Genomic DNA, 20458 nt, shown 5'->3' with positions numbered 1-20458 from the left:
TGTTTGTTATTAAAAACCCGGTTCAGACAAGCTTGAAGCTTCCCAGCACAAATTATGCCTTCTCTGTGATAGAAATGTATCATTGGCAGGTCCTCGTGATATTATATCCCTTTGCCCTATTGCCCCCTCAAAACCTTCTCCAAGTGAGGGAATCGTAATAACAGGAGAATTGATTAGATGTGAACCGCAGAGTAGCATTCAGAAATGTGTTTACTGTAGTCTCCCTCCAGTCTAAATGCCAAGGATCAGCTCCCAGCAGACACTCATCTGCCCCATGAATGATTAATGAGTCAGAGTGCTTCTGTAGCAGGCCACAAAAATAAATTTTCCACCACTTAGGTCAGCGGCGTGTCACTGTTTTCCACCGGACATTCAATGCCTTAAATTTGGAAGTTTTCTTTTATGAAATTATGATTCCGAAAAGTCTGCAGAACTGCTACTAGTTTGTCAGGTAGTGCCTATTAATCTGACTCCCAACACAAAAACGTGCCGTCATCATGTTAGAGCATGTAACATGATGACGGCACGTTGTGCTAAAAGGTGTCACTTTACTTTGAGATAAAAAGAAACGCCCAGTTAACAAATGTTCCAAACTGAGCTAGAGCTAGCTAGAAAATGTCAAAACAAAAATAACTTTTTAGTTTATTCTATGATACAAGGAGGATAAGTTGGAAAATAACATTTGTCTTTATCATTTTTAATTGTCAGACCCATCGATTTGAAGCTAAGCAAGCTAGAAGCGGGGCGAAGTAGAAGCTAGCTACTGGGGTGGCGCATGTTTCAAAGCTTTTCTCTTGTGTAAGGCAGCATTTTATCACATGGTACAAACTGCAACTATGGAATATTAAAAATTACATGTACTTTAACTTATTTTACGTAGAATTTATAAGGGAATTAAATACCAGTGAAACACATGGATTATTTTGGTTTTCAGCCATTCTTGTGGAGATTTTCTGCTTCTGTCATGTCAGATGAGCCAGTTTGTGCTCAGCTCTAGACGTCGGTTCAAAGAGCTCAAATGTGATTGTAGAATACTTTTGTTTTTAAACCTAAACCTTTAACACGGTGTCTTGCTAGTGCGACGACAAACGTGACACACTAGTATGTCACGTGCTTGTTGCTAGCAGTGATATTTTTCTGTCTCTCAATCAATGGACTGTGAACGGTACCATCCTCCTTACCATACAGTACCGTCTCATGAACCTACAGCTGCAGGTGTCCAGAAATAGTTTGGTGTTTGTTGGTTTTATGGACCACTTTTACAATGGAACCACACTAATCTCTTCCATACCACTCAGGGGAAACAATACATTAATGACAGGTTATGCTACCAGGTCAAACACAAATAACTGTGAAATTACAGAGTTACATAAGGAAGGGGTGAGTTGACCAGCCTCCTTTGGTATGGATACATTTTGTTTGGTTTATGGTTCTCTTTAAAGATAAAACCTTTCAGAGTGTATCTGAAACATGCCATGTTTGATTCCCTTTTCAGCTTTACTACCATAAACTCTAATGTTTACCATGTTAATTGATGCTTTTCCAGTTTGAAAAGTTATTCCCGGCTTTTTCGGATCTCTGAATGTCACAAAGTCTCAGCTTGGCTTTAATTTGTTGCAGTTGCAAGATGAAACAGTTGTTTCTCAAAAATGTTTTTCAGTTGTAAACAGTCTTCCTTGCTTTAGTCTGATGGAATTGAAATAATCTGTTTACCTCATTTCCAGATTAAAGAACAGCAACAATCAATTATTGATGATCATTGTGGAGCAAAACTTGCAGTAGTTGGTTTGAAAAGGCCAGATCATCAAATCCTTTCTGTTCCTCCTCACTGTAAAGCTGGTGTTGCAGACTTTACTCCAATAAGTCAACATGAGAGGAAAGTGTCATACAAGCAATCAAATGCTATCAGCGTTTCCAAGGCGACCAAAACTGACCACCTTTGTAACACAATATCAACCACCTATACTTTCTCACCGCTTTTACTTATGTTGGCTATTTTCTAACATTCAGCTCAGCCCCCCATGAACCTGGACAAATTACCTGAATCAAAAACAATATAATGACACAGGAATTTATTTATAGAGATATTTTTCACGTCGCCATTAGCACTAATTTGCCACAGATTGGCAAGGAGATCTTTAGTGTGTGACGCTGAACATGAGAAGTTACCAGAGAGGGCTGATCTGAAAACAGATGGGGCTTTGTGAAGCTAATGTCTGAAACACAGGGCAGCAAATGAAAATCAACCTCACCTTGTTCTGCCTTCCGATTGTTCGTGTAAATTATACGCCGACAAAGTACAAATATTTTATATAGCTGGTGACAAAATCAATACTACATGAAGAGAGTTAATGACACGGAACTGAACGAACTCCCCAACCAAACAAAATCCTGCACTTCCAGCACTTTACACTGTGTGATTTAAGGATTTTCCACACAGATGCAGCATGGAGAGAGTCCAGTGTAACAACTACAGTAGTCCAAAGTGTAAACCCGACATGCTGTGTGAAGCTTTAGAAACGGACAGATGTAGAAGAACAGAAGAAAAAATAACCTAAAATGCAGATATTGATCAAGAGTTCAAGAGTTTATGCATTCGTAATGACTTATTAATTGAAAGGCAACTCTAAAGTTCAGTAAGTTCATAATCGAATAGATGTTTTTAAACCTATAAGTAAAAAAAAAAAAAAAAAAGGCCTCAAGACTCTGTGATCTTGAGGCATGGCTTCAAGGCCACAGCTAGACTTCTGTAAAATATGTCAAACTAACTTTTGATTTGTCACTTATAAAACAGTATATCTGTTTGTTTTGGCTTTTTCTTTTTTTTTTTTTTCTTTTTTTGTGAGCTCATTTCAAATCAAGTTGTAATAAATCTTCAATTCCCACTTAAACTTCCTGTAGGATTCCTCCATCACCTGCTGATTCCACAGGAAATAAATGGCAGGGAGGCAAACTTATAATGAGCCCAGTTCTTCCAGTTAGCCTCACTGTAGATACACAGCCTGCAGCAGCTTATCGTTCCAGTCAACACCACCGGGAAAACAAAATCTGATAAAAATCAGCCATGAAGGCAACTCATGAAGAGAGAAGTGGTTTGGGTAGGTAGAGCAGTCCTCTGTACTGGAGTATTACATAACTACCTGAGGCCATGCAGACAAAACACGGCATTTTCACTTGTCTCACAGTTGATAAATGTGGTGAGAACCAATCAGATGAAAAGATTCCCATAGTAATGTAACATTTTCTCCAAAGCTAAAGTTCTTTTTTGTCTGTGTTGCCATGAAATGGACCAGCGACCTGACCGAGGTGAACCCGCCTCTCGCCCCCAAACCATTGGAGATGAGCAGTTATAGTACATTTTTGATTTGTTAATTACATAAATTTTAACATGCAAAAAAAAAAAAAAATTGAGAAATTGCTTCTTTTTTTTATATACATACAAAGAATTTTACCTTTTGAAAATCATCTGACAATTTTAAAAATGTTGCCGTGTGAACCAGGCTCTCCTTTTACTGGGTCACAGAGATGGTTTGGTTTTACAGTGGTTTCCATGACAACAGACAGCACCAATGTTGTCAGTCCATGTCAAGGTCAATGTCAAATTTATTTATATAACACATTTGAAAAAAGACAACAGTTGACCAAAGTGCTTCACAATAACACCAACCAGCAACATTTAAACTGTAATATAAGTAAATTTAAAAACAGAACAATTAAGATTTCCAAGAACTATTTAGTATGTCAGTCAGTCAAAGGCCAGGGAAAAGAGAGCCATTTTTAAAATACATAGAGTTTACTTCATATTTATAACTAGAAGTATGTTTGTGTCGGTGAGTCTTGATTGCACTGGCCAATCAAAAGCAGCTTTTTATTGTCGTTGCGGTTTTGAAGTTTCAACCATTTCCATTCAGAATGTGGAAAAAACACACATACCCAGTATAATAGATTATTTTTTTCTATTCCTGTGAGCACCAGTCAGGCTTGTTACTGACGTTTTGGAATGACACCCATCTTAATATTTAGAATAGTCAAATTCTAAATATTGAGAAAATGAAGGGGGGAAAAGTACTATGTTTTTTTGTTTTTTTTTATATCAAACACTTCTAGGGAGAAGTGCAAGGAAATGGTGAAGGCCTGAGGGATTTCCATGAACTCAGTTGCCCTTAAAGGTGCTTGGAATTGTATGCCTCTGTAAAGGGTTTTAGTTTGTAACATTTTTGTGTTGCTCATACTTACTTTGATTTGAAAAAAGGCAATGACTCCTTTAAATATGTTCTACAAAGTCCTTTTCTCTGTTTTCAATTTCTCTCAGCTGCATCACTGATGGTTCACTAAAGGGTCAGCATTCTGTATTTTCCTGACACGTAGTGCCATTTTTAGAACAGTCAAGTGTTCAGTTGTTACAGAAATGCTACATATATCAAATATGACAAGAAATTTGACTTTTTAATTTACTGCGTTGATATTGGGCCTCAGTCTCTTTAAGAAAGTTCTGCTCTTCCTGAAACTCCGCCTTCAGGAAGTCTTCATGACTTGGCTCCTCTACTAACTCTTTAACAACATTTTCACCAGTGTTTCACTGAGAAATAGCTCATATAATGAGCTCAGCAGATGCTCAGTTTCACCAGTTCTTTAATTGCTGCTGGCTAGTCTGAAGGAGCTGAGTGGAGGAGCAGCGGGGGAGGGAGGGACACACTGTGAGGCAGAAGCTTGAAAACTGCAGCTCAGGGGAGGAATTCCATCCTCGAAGGCGGGGCTAGGTCCAGTCAGTCATTTTGCACAGCTGAATGGTTGCCATGGAGATGAAAGGATTTCTCAAACATGCATGAAAGAATCAAAGCAACGCTCTAGGGATGTGGGAGTAACATTATAGCATGATGCAAAGCTCAAAAAAGTTGATTTTACATAATTCTGTGTCTTTAATAAAGCAGACAGTGTTTCAAGCATGTACAACTTCAACCAGACTTATTTAAGAAAAAAGAAACATAAAAGGAGGTGGTGTGCTCATTGTCCTATTTCTTGTGGAAGAGCACTCACAGCAAAACGGTTATAAATCAAATCCAATTCCCTGTCTTTTATAAGATTACCTGTTTACTGACAGCTGAACATGCATCACCGCTCACAAACACTCGCTGCAGGTTATGCATCCACATGTGTTTGCATAAATTTTTAATCACGCCTGCCCGTCTCACCCAGCAGCAGGATGAGCGTACCTCCTGCAGCTTCAGAAACCGGCAGCCCCCCCACCCCTCCTCCCTCACCATCAACCCACTAACCCCCCACTGCACCCCCCCTCTCCCAGCACCCCACCTTGATGAATAAGTAAACACATTGAACCAGGCAGAGAAGCAGTCGGTAAAATTCCCAGCTGGAGGCAGGAAGATTTGCTTTCTTCTGGAGGAAATGTTGTTTACTTGTTGAAGATTTCACTGCTTACTTTCTGTGAACTCAATTAACATTTTCCTTAGAGTCTGGATCCACGCATCAGCTTTAATTCTGCTCTGGAGATTGCATTACACAGCCTCAATCATACATGGAGCAACCGTTATTAAAGTATGTAAAAAACAATTTGTCTCGGTCTTGACTGCTGGCAAACACACACATATATATATATATATATATATAGTAAAAATTGTGTCCTTTCTTTGTTGCATTGCTGAATGATTCAGGAGGCAAATTGACAAAAGTAGAGGAGAGTGTTTTTCTGGTAGACTGTCTGTATGGTCTTAATAGGGAAGGCTGTAGTGAGAACCATTAAGTGTTTTCATTCTGTTTTTCATTTTTCCTTTCAAAAAAACCTGCAGTTGCTTGTGTAGAGCTGTTGTTTACGTCGCCTTGGAGACACCAGCAAATTGTCTGTTTGCTTTTTTTCGAGCGGTTCGCTTATCTTTTCTTATTCTTAACACATCTCCAAATAGATTGTTGTGTTGCTTGTTTCTGCTGAGCTTGTACGTTTAAAATGACATCTTACAAGCAAAACATGAGCTTGAAGTCAAATGCAAAAACAGTATAATAGAGCAGGAAAAGGCAATGTGAATATAGAAATGTACAGTTGTTGTCTGAATGGGCCCAGTTTTACACTGGATCCCTGTCTCTGAAATTCCACAGTGGTTTATGTAAACAAATAATGCAGTGCTATGTCAACCACATAAAGCGGTGAGGTGAGTAAATCGTCATCAGAGCAGACAGAGGGTCTGCACAGTGTAGCATGAGACTAAGGGTGTTTTCACACCTAATAGTCCAGTAGACTCTTGAGACCAAAATAGCAACATTTGTTACATTTTCAGCTGGTGTAGTTCACATTCGCTCTGCACTGTCAAAAGAACCAAACTCTAAGAAAAAAACTGTTTACTTCCTTGCCTGAGGGGGCCGCAGCACCAAGAATCACTGAAGGAAACGACACAGAAAACGTCTGAACAAGAGATTAGCTGTGTTCCCATAAAAATTGGCACAAATCTTTGTTGTTATTGTGCTGTTGTGGAAAAAAGACACAATCTCACAATTGCCATGTTTCCATTAAATAAGAAATGTATCTAAAATCATTCCTCAATAAGCTCATTCACAAGATGTAATTAAAAATCATGGCAACTACGGATGTCCCTGCCATGATTTCCAAACTTTTTTCGAAGATTTTTCAGTTTCAGTTTTTTTTTTCCAATTTCAGACTTTTTTTTTCAGTTTTAAAATATATTTTTGGTTTCAAATCTTTTATTATTATTTTTTTCAGTTTTATTTATTTCCCCTTTTGAACAAAGTTTATGGCCCCAATTTAGCTCCATAGTATCGATCTTACCACGGTAGTATCAATCTGATACGGATATCAACTTTATACCTGTACTATCGATATTTTGGATCGGTCTCCCCGCCTCTACTCTTGTGAGAGAACTGGTAAAAACACTGCTGGGTTAAATGAAAGTGTTTAATGTAAGTGTGCTAGGAGTATGAATATTCTTAAGTTTAACTGTAATTGATTAAACACAGGCTCACTGCTGCAGAGCTTCTTACAGGAGCAACAGGAGACATTTTACAAGACCAAAAATCACCTTCATCGTCATCATAAACGCCTCACTGCAGAGAAAACTCACTGAATCCTGACAACTACTGATCAACCAAAACTCAAGTTCTGAATCATCTTTTAATTTTTTCATCATTTTTTCCACCATAAAATAAAAAAAATGGATCAATATCCAACCCAAACATAAGTAGAGAATCCTGAATCAGTCCATCTGCATTTTCTCATTTTGACAAGTTGATGCTTCATGGCCGATAACTCTGGAACATGTGATAAATCTTCTTCATGTTGTAATGATTCGAAACAGAACGCACCATTTAACTGTAAAATACGGGGCGAAATTACACATAGCTGCCTTGAAACACAGGAAATTGCATTTCAAATTTGCACAAATATGAGTGATTACTTCTAGATAACAGAAAAATTTGGAATTTGATTTTCAGCCTTGGATCCAAAAGGCTGACATCTTCACACAAGCAAAGTAAAAAGCATCATGAGGAATAGCTGTATTCAAATTGTCAACAAATTAGACTGCAAAAATCACATGCGTGTTATTTTCCAAAATCCTCCATCAAAACCTGCTGCCTGCTTTCCTGCCACCCCCACCCACCCACACACCCACACACACACACACACACAGAGCAGCTCACTAGTGTCCTTCTGGGTTCATGCACTGTCTGGATGTCAACAGGCAAATGAACAGTGCTGTTTACCAAATGGCTTTGTTGTTCGGCACACAAGCTTATTAATTCGGCATCTCATTACAGGCGCCGAGGAGCCGTTTTCCTGGAAATTAATTGCATTTTTTATTTTTATTTTTTTTTGGGCATGCTCTTGTCAATATAATTCTTCACTGCATATGGACTAGCTGTGACCATAATAGCCCTAAATATTTCTATTACAGGAAGCCTAGTCAGGGTTGGAGCATCAGCCAGAGGCGTGACCATGTTGGTGTGAACACACACGCTGAATTTCAAACAGGAGCTTTTGTGGAAATCAGGCTCCAGGTGCTTCCTGCTAAACAAATACAGCGGCCAGCAGTTAGCGTAGCGCTGTCGATTCAAAGTCTTGAGTGTTTCTGAAACTGGGACGACGCTTGCTAATTTTACACGTTTAAGTCATCCTGAAGTACGGAAGAGGATTAGGGCCACTGATAAAAAAAAGAATTCTGACTTTAATCTCAGAATAGCAATGGGCTATCGTTTATCGTGATAAATTTCCTGTCATGATAAGATTTTAATTTGTCATTGTTGCAATAAATTCCAATTAATGTTTAAAAACCTCTGAAACTATCCATGTTGTTGGGATTCTTATTTCTACAATTGTTCACTTTAGCAATAAATAAATCAAATCAATAAATATCAATACATTTAAAAATATAATTAAATGTAGTTGCTGTGTGCATTTTAGTGATAAAAATTACACTTGTTTATGTGACTGTCCCAAAGAAGCATAGTACACATAAATATGTTTTTCAAGAGCGTCAAGAGCTTGTGGGGATATTATTAAAAAGTAGTAGTTTTTGTCGTCACTTTTATCATTATCACCGTAGTACTGCAAAATATCGTGATAAAATTTTATGTCCATATCGCCCACTCCTATCTCAGAATTTTGACTTTGACACAGAATTAGAATTCTGAGCTTAATCTGTCAAAACCCATATAAATAACCAAGGAGACTTCAATTAACATGTTACTATAAGAAAATAATATGAAAAATAATCACATAGCAGTTTGTTCTTTGCTATAGGATTTAAGACTCTACAATTTAAACAAATCTGATTCTGGAAAAAAAAAAACATCGGAAATCTATAAAAAGTCCAAATTTGAACTTTCTTTCACTTCCCCTAATGTCCTTCTGTACTCCAGCTGTCATAGCAGCATAGTGCTTAACACTGCTGTCTCAAAGGGTCCAATTGGAGCATTTTTTGTGCTGAGTTTTTATTAACTCTTTGGTCTTTTATTCTGGCTCTTCCTGTTTTCTTCCACTGCCGCTTGTTGGATCAACTGGAGATCTTTAACTGCCTTCAGTGTGAGTTTTAGCATGGGCCTTGTTTTGGATGGGTGACCTGTCTGATCGGTGCCCTGCCTGTCGCCCACTCAGGCATCGGCACAGTGAATAGAAATTCATCAGAAACTCGGCAGGCAACCGGACCGGCCAGGACAGCTGACCCGCCTGGTAGGGAGGGGACTGAGAAAGCTGATCACTGAACAGACTGTAGCTAAATGCTAACAGGTCATGCTAGTAACAGTCTTTCATGTGAGGAGTACTCACCTTTCAAATCCATTTATAAAAAACACTTACATTCTGTCTTAACATTGAGTTATATCACTGTTGTAACTTTTTAAAAAACTAATTTTGTTTCTTTTCTAATCTAACATAATTTTTCAGTCCATTTATTTCACTGTTAAAGGAGCAGTGTTATGTGTTTTTCAGGCATTTTATCATTTTACAGCACAATCAAGTAACATTAATGGTATATATACCAAATATGAATGAAATGAAATTTGACTTTGTAATTTAACGACTTGAAATTGGGCCTCTGTCTCTTTAAAAACTTCTGCTCTTCATGAAACTCCACCTTCAGGAAGTCATCACAACATGGCTCCTCTATTAACCCTTTAACAACATTGATTTTTTTGTTGTTGTTGTTGTAGTTTTTTACCAGCGTTTAACAGTTCCACCAGGTGTTTGCTAATTGTTGCTGGCTAGTCTGAAGGAAGTGAGAGGGAGAGAGCTGCTCTGTGAGGCAGAAACTTGGAAACTGCAGCTCTGAAGAAGAGCTGCATCTAGAAGGCGGGGCTAGGTCCATGCAGGCGTTTTGGACAGCTGAATGGTTGCCATGCAGATTAAATGATTCCCCAAACATGCAAGCACATATTTTTCATGAGGGAAGAACATAATATGATGTAAAGCGCAAAATAGTTGATTTTACATAATACTGCTCCATTAATATTCTCAGATCTAATTATATTTTTCAATGGAAATATATATTTTTTTCAGTTTCGTTTTTAGCTTTCATACCTTTGGCCCCATATGTTTTTAGATCTGAAGGTTGCCTCATCAGAAAAATGTATGGACATTTTAATTGAACTTGTTTTCACTGGATTCACATAAAAGTCAACAAGACAATTGTAATAGTTATTCTGATTCAGTAGTGACAATAAAAACCCCTCCACTATATTTTCTTCTATGAATAACTGGTTATGTAATGAAGTCTAACAAAGTCTTATGGCACTGAAAAAACAAAATTTTCTCCACACACACACACACGCATGCACATGCCCACACATGCATACACACACACACACACGCGCAAGAGACACTGGAGGGTAATGACAACAGGTGCACAACGTTCTTTTTTCAGTTAGAGGAGGTCATTAAAAATTTATCATCTTAATTTCTGTTCCAAACTAATTATCCGAACAAGCCTAAATGAGTTTGGAGGTCTCTCCAACAGTTGTTGGCATTAGTATCTCTAACACTTTTTTTTTTATTATTATTATTTATTTATTTTCTGTTTATTAGATGTCATTTGAGAGTTTTAAATTCAAACAACCAATGCAAAAAGCCAAGCTTTTGGCTTTGTGATTAAAATACAATAGAATAACGGACCAGAGCCTGTTCATATGTAAGACTTGGTAGAGGAACAGTTGAAAAATGAAAACTAACTTCTACCAAATACTGACAGCTAGATTAAAATATTTATCATTACATAAACGATACCAATAAACAGTGACCCCTTTAAAGTGCCACCAAAAGTCACACAACACCGGCCCTGAAGGACCGGAGCTTTTCAACAAGATGATGATTATTATATGTTAGAGTCTGATAACGACCGGTTTGCTCCACATATTCAACACAAACAAGATTGTTCCCAGGTTATAAATACCTGTAAATTATGCAGCACAGAGAAAATGTACCGATTAAAGATCAGGTCTTGAACAGGAGGTGAAAAGTGAGGATGATAATAATAATAAATAAAGGCTGTGAGCTGAGAGCTGTATAGAGAGAAAGAAGTGAGTTTATCAGACCTCTGTGGGCTGCACCTAATCTCTGCCTGAGGCTATGAGGAAGCACAACATGTGGAACAGAAAAGATATTTATTTTATTCCACTGCATTGATTTTTATCCTTTTTAAAAATGTCCAGAGCACATCTTGGTTCTCTGTCCAGTTTAGCCACTTCAAACCGCTCTGGCTGATCTCTAGCCAGCTGTAAGATGTAAGTGGCAAATTAGAGGCAGAAACCTCTTCACATTAGCATTGGTTAAAATAATCTGATCTCCGTTATCGGCTCCTGCAGTTGCAACAAGCTGCTCAGTATTCAGGATTAAAAGTGGGCCTTCGGCCCCCGAGCTAACACAATTCTCTTCTTCTGAAGCTCGGCGCTGGCGCACAGCAGGCCTGCCGTACATGTAAATTGCATCTGGAGTGTATTTACCTTTCAGGTCAAAGACGAACATGAAAGGCTTCTGCGGCCCCAGTGGCGGCGACTGTGATGAGGATGGGCTCGCCTCAGCAGCCAGCGCTTTGACCCACATTAGCTCGCTGCTCCAGGCCCGTATGGAGGCACAGCAGACACGACAGTCTGTACAACTCTATGTCCTACTGAGTCGTTGTAGATGGAGAAAACAACCAGAGGAGTAAATTGCCACGAAAAGATTTTTGAAATTTTGAGATTAATTTTCAAGGAAATATTCGAGCTCAAAAAATCAAGAGTTGGGCAGAAAAAAAAACATGTAAATCTCTGAGTTGGAATGTCAAACATTTTCTACAAAAACACAAAAATGATTGAATTTGAAAAGTTGAAAATTTGCTGGTAAAAAAAAAAAATACTAATCTCAGAAATTTTCTAGGAAAAAACCATGGAAATGTCTGTTTCAAAAACCGATAATCTTCAAGTTTTGGAAATTTGTCACAAGTTGTACGTGTTTTACTTTTTCAATTCAGAAATTTCTAAGGTTTTCTTTCTATAACATTTCTGAGATTAATATATATATATATATATATATATATATATATATATATATATATATATATATATATATATATATATATATATATATATATATATATATATAGTCTTTTTTCAAGGAGATTTTCAACTTTTGAAGCTAAAAAAAATGTCAACATTTTTTCTACAAAATTTGTGAGATTCCAAAAAATTTTTGGTGGATATTGACTCCTTTTGTTTAATCTACAATGACACCATACACCATCGCAAGTCTGAGACCCACATCATGGGTCAGACTATATTTACTTGGTTTCTACAAGAAAAAGTTTGTAATCTAGAATGAATTTTTAATAATTCTTTAACAGCTGTTGTCATGGATCTCGGATCACGTCTCTTTTGTGATGATCTGCTCTGAAGTAAAAACCCAAACAGCCAGAAGCCGAGCCGTCTTTATTGTTCAGACTCCACTTTGATTTGAACTGTGAGGGAATCAGGAGGGAACATCACTAAGTCAGTCTGACTTTATTTATTCAAGGTGACTCAGCTGGAGGCAGGAGAGAAAACGTTCAGAAAGCATCTGTATGCATGAGGTTAAAAATACAGAAACTTAGAGAAGAAACGGACGGACGAATGACTGTGTGTCCTTTATGTTGTGAAATCCTGCTGTATTTTACAGAGAATATTGTGTAAAGTTAAAATTCTGTGCCATCTGGATAATGCATTAAACATAAATTGTAATAGAATTAAACTAAGACTGTTTTCTTGATTTTTAGAATGCATCTTTTCACTTTTTTGCTTATGATTTAACTCTTGTTTGTGGATTATATTTAAATCCATTCTGCTTCTGTGACAATGAAATGTTTTGTGAAGTGCAGGTATATGTAGTGGTGTGGTGGACACACTTCTTCTAACTGCAGAGCTAATTTTTCTTTTAGCGCTTTAGTTATTTGCTAACTTTGAAAACATTTGGCAAGCTTAGCTTCCCTTAAAACTAATTTACTGGATACATTCTAAAGCGCTAATTTTCTCGACTGCTTCGTAAACATACAGTTGAATAAAATTTGACATCCATGTTGAATTTTTGTTGTCAACAGTTAAGAAATATTTAAGTAGTTTATCTTCATGCTTTTATTTTGAAGTGGGTGAAGGTTGCTTACACAGCTGTTTTATTTCCTCTCATCATGACATTTGTTTTGTACCCAGAATGCAACACTATAACTGTTGTCTTTAAGAACACGTCTGAATTTAGCTGTTTAGCGTTAGCTTCTGCTAAGCAGGAGTGTTTTAGGGTTAGCACAGCTAACGTTTTAGCTAGTGGTGCCCACAATTTTGTGTATGAGTCTGTTTGCATAAATTCTAACTTGTGTGTTTTAAAGAAAATCTAAAATTAAATTTTTAAATTTACTGTCACAGTTGAGCAAAAAGTAAAAAAAAAAAAAAGAAAAAAAGAAAATACAAAAATTAACATAATATTTATCACCATGAAGAGTGGCTGCATGCCTCCGACCTGAGCTCTTGGCTCACTCTTCTCTCTCATCTGAACTGTTTGAGTCACATCTTATTGTCTGTGTCTGTTTTGAACCTGCCACCCACTAAGGGCAGAATCGACCTATCATCTTGCCTGACTCACTCTTTCAGACGGTGCCTGCCCGGGATGTGAGCGGTGTATGTGCATCTGCTACTAGGCCACCTGCGGTTATTCATAATGCCTTCTGAGTTTCCTCTCAGAGAAGTTGACAGGAGAACGCTGGCAGTTTTAGTCCCAGAGAGAAGGAAAGCTGTAGAAGCAAAGCTGCAATCAGTGATCTATTTATATCAATTTATTAATGCTGCATTCTGTAACTTTTATTAAAATAACTATTGTCTTTTAATTTATCTATGTCTTGATGGTATAAGACAGGTAATCTATGAAAAAATCAAGCCTTCTCCCAGTTCTCCTAGTGCTAACTGCAGAAATACACCACTCATTCAGAAAGAACCAATCAGAGCCAGAAGGAGGGTCTTAGTGCTGTCAATCACTCTTGTGCTCATCTCGTCCCACTCGCTCTTTGCTAAGTTACAATTTAACAAAGAGTTAAACTTTGCTAGCTCTTTTTGACGAGCTATGACAACATAACCTGCTACAAATGCTAAGGGTAGTTAGCATAACCTCTCATGACGGAGGATAAACCAGTTTTCCCGTATGGGTACATTGTACATTGTTTCTCAACCACTAGTACATTTAGCAGCGTACAGGAGGATGATTGACAGCGCTAATACTCGCCTCCTGGCTGTTATTGGTTGTTTTGCAGACTGCAACAGTAGCTCAGTTAGGAAATGGAGGAAATTGATTTTTTTTTTCACAGGTTATCATATTGTCAGACATGGTGACAGTTTGAATAAATACGGGCGGAAAAAAAACATATTTTTATAAAAGTTACACTCTGCAGCTTTAAGTGTGGAAGTCCAGGCCACTTTTCAAAGTGGAATTATTCATTCTGACTCGGTAAAGGAGGTGATATTTCTTCTCTCAGACTCCCGGCAGCCCAGTCCATCCCTCCACCATTAACCACCTCTAGCTGCCTGCATTCATCCAGTCGATAACAGGATCTCTCCATGTGCGTCCCTCTGTCTCCACTGCAAAAACCGTCCCATCCATCATTTTCTGACCAAACGTATTTCTCGCAGGGTTCTGCTGAAAAGGCAGATTCTGTTTCAGCATCTTGTCCCGTTCCACTCATTCCCCTCTCCAGGGCGTATCCTGCTCATATCCCAGTGTCCTACTGGTTGCCAGTGCTGCACAGTGGTTTTAAGTTTCAAAGGTCGAAATGAAAAATTTACTCATTAATTTTTACACAATAGCACTTTCATTACAGGCTGTTTATTAAATCTTTAGCTCTCCAGCCCAAAGCTTATCTCGTCTAATCTACTGCAGTCTTTCTGGTTTTTTAGCAAATTACAGCTGACTTGTTTATCCGTTTACCTTTCATCCATTCTCACTTTTCACGTTTAAAATGTTATTTTTATTTTTTGTTTCATAATTGGTTAACATTTTATATTTTTATGGTGTAAACTGCCAGCAGGAATTAGCAAACATTTGGTGGAGCTGCTGAGCTCCTTATAGGAGCTACTTCTCAGTGTAATACTGATTAAATGTTATTTAAGGGTTAAGAAAGGAGCCATGTTATGATGACTTCCTAAAGGTGGAATATCAGAAAGAACTGATGTTTTAAAAAGACAGAGGCCCAAAGTCAAGGAATTAAATTACAAAGTAAAATTTCTTTTAAGTCATATTTGTTTTATGAGGTGTTTTTATAAAAACTGATGCTAACATAGTTATTTGATTATAAAACGACACTCTGAGCCTAGAAACACTTAATGCTGCCACTTTAAACCATACAGTCTCCTCAGGTTATTATGCGCCTGGAGTTTTCTGTCAATACACAATAAAACAGTTTTGTCTATTTTTATGTATTCATGATGTATGAATGTGAAGAATCTGATTTAATTAAGCAAACTGTGTAAATCAAACGTACAGTGTATCGTCTGAAGTATTTGTTCTCCTGCCTTCACACACATATGAATGTGAGCGATGACTCCTTCTTAGTCCATCAGGTTTATTACGACCCAATGGATTTGTTGTAGCTTCTTCAGATCAAGATGTTGCTTTCTACTCTTGAATCTTGAATTCTGATTTTACAGGTCTGTCAGTGTTCAGGTCTGGATGCTGTGGGGGAACTTCAACCAAAAAATTAGGTCGATCACAGTCAATTAATTTTTCCACATAGGGCCAGGTTAGTTTAGATACTTTATTTTCTTAATAAACAATATCAAATGTTTAATAAACTGTATTTTGCATTGTCATAACTTCAAATATGGAAGTGTGACAAAAGAAAAAAATCAGAAAAAAAAGAAAATCAAGAAAAACAAAGTTTCTTCAGTCAGAGGCGTCTTCCAATTCGAGGTAAAACAGACTGCTACAGCAGGATCCTTCCTGTCCACAGACATCAACGTCTACAACAGCTCTTTGAAGAATCTCAAGTTAATAATATTTAATTCCCCTTTGGGATCAATAATTACTTTTGAATTGAATTGAACAGTTTCATTTAATTATCTTACCTGGATCAAAATCCAAATTTATTTGCAAAAGAATCTGAAGATAATTAAAAATAAAAATAAAAATAAAAAATTCAAACAGAAATTTCTTTCATGGTTTTATTCTTGTGTATATCCTAATTTTCAGTTTTGACTTTCTTTTCTAAATGTTTGAAAAGCACCAGGTTAACCTGATTGGACCAGTTTGGTTTCCATCTAGCTTTGTGTGCAAACAGCCGTCGCCAGCTGTTTATCATTTTTAAGTGCTCTTCTGCATTTTTTTTCCCTCCTTTTCAGAAAAGTTTCAAACAGCGGCTGTGCGTGGGCCCCATCAGCTCTCATTTCTTTTATTCTTTCAGTGAGACTCTGGTTAACGCGCAGTGAAGAAGAGCAACTCTCTGAGGATGTATTACTATTTGAAATGCAGATGCTCATTGGTATTCTCCTCTATCTGTTTTTTTTTTTTTTTTACAGCCTCTAATCTAAAATGACTCCAGTTGTAGAAATGAGCTCCCTGGGCATGCATGCTGATAATTTGCTGACAAAAAAAAAGAAAAAGAAATAATAAAATAAACACCTCAGCAGAGTAGCATTTGAAGTAAAGGCAAATTGCCCCCCCCCACCAACTCTCCACTGCCACCCCAAACCTCAAACTTGGGGCTTATTTATCCCGCCGAACGCAGCTTCATTTCCATATAAATGTATGTGACCTATAGGAGGCTTGTTTGTTGCTCAGATTCAAGGAGAGAAAGCAAACAAAAATCTCATTTCTTAGAAGGATTCTCCGTGGCGGAGTGAGCGGGCGGCCATTACGGTGCCTTGTTAGGTATTCCTCACTCGTCTCAATATCAGATTTCGCAGGCTGCTGTCTCAGATAATGGTGTGTGTGAATATGTGTGTGTGTGTGTGTGTGTGTGTGTGTGTGTGCGTGTGTGTGTGTGTGTTCCTGCCAAGGCTTTCATATTATTGACTTGTGACAGCCGTCATTGTCTTTCTACTTTACTCCCTCAGGTGCCACCGTGGAGCTTTTTCATGACAGAAAGCCAAAACAGCTCATTTTCTCCAGCAGATGGAGGACACTCTGTTGGTTTGAATGGAACCTGAGTGACGAATGAATGAATGATAAGGTTGTTTTTTTACTTTTAGGACTGCGTGTCTAAAGGTTCGATTTTTTTCTGCATATAGTAAATAGCTACCGTACCGTGAAATGCAGATTTCTTCTGTTTTGCTGAACAACCAGCTCTCTCTGGTGTTCTCTCCCATCTTTTGCTGTCGCCATTTTGCGGACTGGCGTAATGCAGCATTTTACCTGGTGCCTCCAATCAACTCAAATCAGAAGTTTCCAGTCCTGACGTCATCATCTGGGCTTTCCTTCATTGTTTAAAGAGGTGGCAATCACTCTGTATGTAAACTTTTGAGTTTGAAGACATGAATAAATGAATATGACATATTATTTTTCTCATTATTGTGGCATTTAGCAAATAGAAATAAATTGGGTTATTCTAACTTACCTAAAACCAGAGAAGTTTGGTCTGATTTAACTTCAGTGAGAAAAAAAAAGGTGAATGTGTTTTCTTATTCGATGAATGTAAACTTCTAGTTACCGCTATATTTTTACAGAACTTCCCATCAAAAAATCAGTCCAGTAAGAAATCTGTTTAATATTATCATATCTCGGTCCAGGAGCGTTAATTTCCTATCAGAAAATCCATTTAAGAGCATCTGGACAATCATCTGGCCTGTAACAGCAGAACAGATGACTGACGTCTCAGCTTGTGAGCGGATTAACGAAACAATCCATCACCAGCAGCCATTTAGCTTCATCCAGTGAAAAACCTTCAGATCAGCCTTCTGCATCGGCCTCAGCCCCCGACGGTCACATCTGTCATGTTGAGTAGCTCATCAAAACGTAATTAAAGATGACAATCTGTCCAGGCTTTGATTGATGCCTCGGGGTTGCAGCTGATTATTATTCTGATTAACGTTAGAATAATCTATTTTGATAGATATGAATAACTGGCATCCAACCATAAAGACAGGAGTTGTACAGGATAATGAGGAAGGATGATGGAATACCTTTGCAGATTCCTTTATTCCATTTTTTTTGTTCTTTTTGCCATTTTCTGAGTTTTCAGTTCTTTTTTTTACTTGAGTGTTTCTTCAATCTACAAATATTCAAAAAGATTAAATATCATTTGCACTGATGTGTCTCATATTCATGCAACAAGTTAACAGGAAATAAGTGTACGTGTTGAGATCTGACTAAGAACCCTGTGATTTTGATGATTGGCACTAAGCTTCACAGATCAAAGGGTTTAAAGTTTTTATATCTGCTGGAGCCCCAAAGGGATTGATAGAACATTTTAAAGGAAGGTTCTGTAAATCTATAAAACATCGTCATAGCAATGGGGCACCGTTTGTAAAGTTACACTATCATTTGGCTCACTTAGCCTGTCGTAGGAGAAACACATATTTTCACCATATTAGTCATTCATTTATAAATATCATGGTTTCAAACTACTTACTACCAAACTAATAGCTAGCAAGCTAAAGCTATCTTGCTAAATATTAAGTTAGAAGCTAAATATTTAGTGAACCAACTAAAAATGTAGCTCCAAACTAAGTATTTAGTTTGAAACTAAGTATTTCAAACTTAATAATTAGCTAGAAACTTAATATTTAGCTAGCGAGCTAAATGTTTACCTCCACTTTAAAAATTATTTTGCAAGCTAATAATTTGAAGCTAAATATTTATTTAGCAAGTTAAAGATTAAGTTAGCTAAAAATTACCTCCAAACTAAGTATCCAAGTAGCAAACTAGATATTTAATTTTGAACTAAATATTTAGCTAATTATTTAAATTGGAGATAAATATGAATATGTAAACTAAATATTTAGGTTTTGAATTAAACATTTAGTTAGAAACTGTGACATTTATAAATGAATGAATGAAATTGTGAAAATATCAATCTGAAAAATGAACTCACTTTTTTTTTCTTTCATGGATGGCTATATAAAACAAATTATCGTTGTTCATATTTGACTGTAATTTTACAAATGGCTGCCCATATATAGCTCCTTTCCCTCTAGTCTACATTTGTCAGATCACACTAATCTGTTTTCCTACAGAAGCTCTGCTTTCTAGCTACCATGGTTAATGATGTAACCAGCTATTCTATTCTATTACCACCAGACATTCTGGTACTACAGATTTTCTTACAACTATTATTTTAGTTTTGCTTCAGCTACCTTGCAGGCGTCCGTCTAGCACCATCATTTAACTGACCTTCTCATTAAAGTGAATCATATTTTCACAGATTCTTATCTTTAATACTCTGTGGCAATAAAAGCTCAGAGCTAAAAAAGGAGCTGAAACAAAAACCAATACTATTCCCACTTACATCACTTCTCTTTATTTCCCAGCAGTCACAGCTGTGGTCATGAGGCTGCTGTGGAAGTCCGTGGACAAGATGAGGTGTTTGAGAAAACGATCCACACTCCCCGTCCTCACCTTCCTGCTCACCGCGCTGCTCTTTTTCAACCTTTACATGAATGATGGTTACGTCCTGGTACGAGTCTCAATTTGGAATCTAGTGTCTAAAACCTCTACCAGTGCCGTTCCTTGTTGATCTTTTGGGGTTTTTTGTGCTTTAGGAAGGTGAAAAGAGGCAGCTGGGAGAGACTTTGATTCATCCTTCAAGCTCTGACAGATATGTGCACACATTCAAAGATTTGTCCAATTTCTCTGGGAGCATCAATGTGACGTATCGCTACCTTGCCGGGATTCCACTGTCAAGAAAAAGTAAGCAATATGCCAGGCATGCAATTGAAACCAGATATTTACAGAAATCATATAAAACCATTTATAACTTTCTTCAAAGCCAGAGGTTTTAAATATATTTCCTCACTGTTTGGCAGAACTGCCTTTTAATTATTTGTTTGGATCTCCGTTAACAAGCATCTCAAAGTATTTTCCTGGAATTTTGACCCACTGCGTAACTCAGTTGGGTTTTTTCTCCAAATGTGGCAATTATAGAGAAACACTTAGATTAAAGGACATGTCTCCAAAAGTTAAGGCTTATGTTCTTTTTACAATGTATTTTCAAAAGGTTTGTGGAAATATCTGGTTTCAACTAGATATCATCTTGAATATGTTTGTTGCCAACTTGAACATGAACATTTTATTTGTGAGATTATAAAACAGATTTTATTTCAGAGTATCTTACCATCGGGTTGGCATCTGTCAAGAGAAAAAAGGGAAGCTACCTCCTGGAGACGATTAAATCCATCTTTGACCAGTCCAGCTACGAGGAGCTGAAAGAGATTGTGGTTGTGGTCCACCTGGCGGACTTTGCCCTGGCCTGGTGTGAGAACGTGGTCCAGGAGATCACCAGGAAGTTCGCTCACCACATCATAG

The 20458-nt window shown here is 37.4% G+C and overlaps 1 protein-coding gene and 1 long non-coding RNA gene across 2 annotated transcripts in view; both read left to right on the top strand.

The window, feature by feature from the left end:
* LOC107837885 (uncharacterized) overlaps positions 1-11795 on the top strand; it is a 34430-nt gene extending 22635 nt beyond the window's left edge. Inside the window, exon 3 of the long non-coding RNA XR_001663938.1 lies at positions 11462-11795. This is a non-coding gene — a long non-coding RNA (uncharacterized LOC107837885). The remainder of the gene's footprint in view (positions 1-11461) is intronic.
* A 4333-nt stretch (positions 11796-16128) lies between these two features.
* LOC103147605 (alpha-1,3-mannosyl-glycoprotein 4-beta-N-acetylglucosaminyltransferase C-like) overlaps positions 16129-20458 on the top strand; it is a 5532-nt gene continuing 1202 nt past the window's right edge. Inside the window, exons 1-4 of the mRNA XM_016678545.1 lie at positions 16129-17443; positions 19465-19610; positions 19696-19843; positions 20258-20457. Of these exons, the coding sequence (XP_016534031.1) occupies positions 19482-19610; positions 19696-19843; positions 20258-20457 (477 nt within the window). The 5' untranslated portion in view covers positions 16129-17443; positions 19465-19481. The remainder of the gene's footprint in view (positions 17444-19464; positions 19611-19695; positions 19844-20257; position 20458) is intronic.

The sequence above is a fragment of the Poecilia formosa genome, unplaced genomic scaffold, assembly GCF_000485575.1.
Source record: "Poecilia formosa unplaced genomic scaffold, Poecilia_formosa-5.1.2 Scaffold185, whole genome shotgun sequence".
Taxonomy (NCBI): Eukaryota; Metazoa; Chordata; class Actinopteri; order Cyprinodontiformes; family Poeciliidae; genus Poecilia; species Poecilia formosa.
The sequence above is the reverse complement of the archived record's forward strand: the minus strand, read 5'-3'. Positions and strand labels throughout refer to the sequence as shown.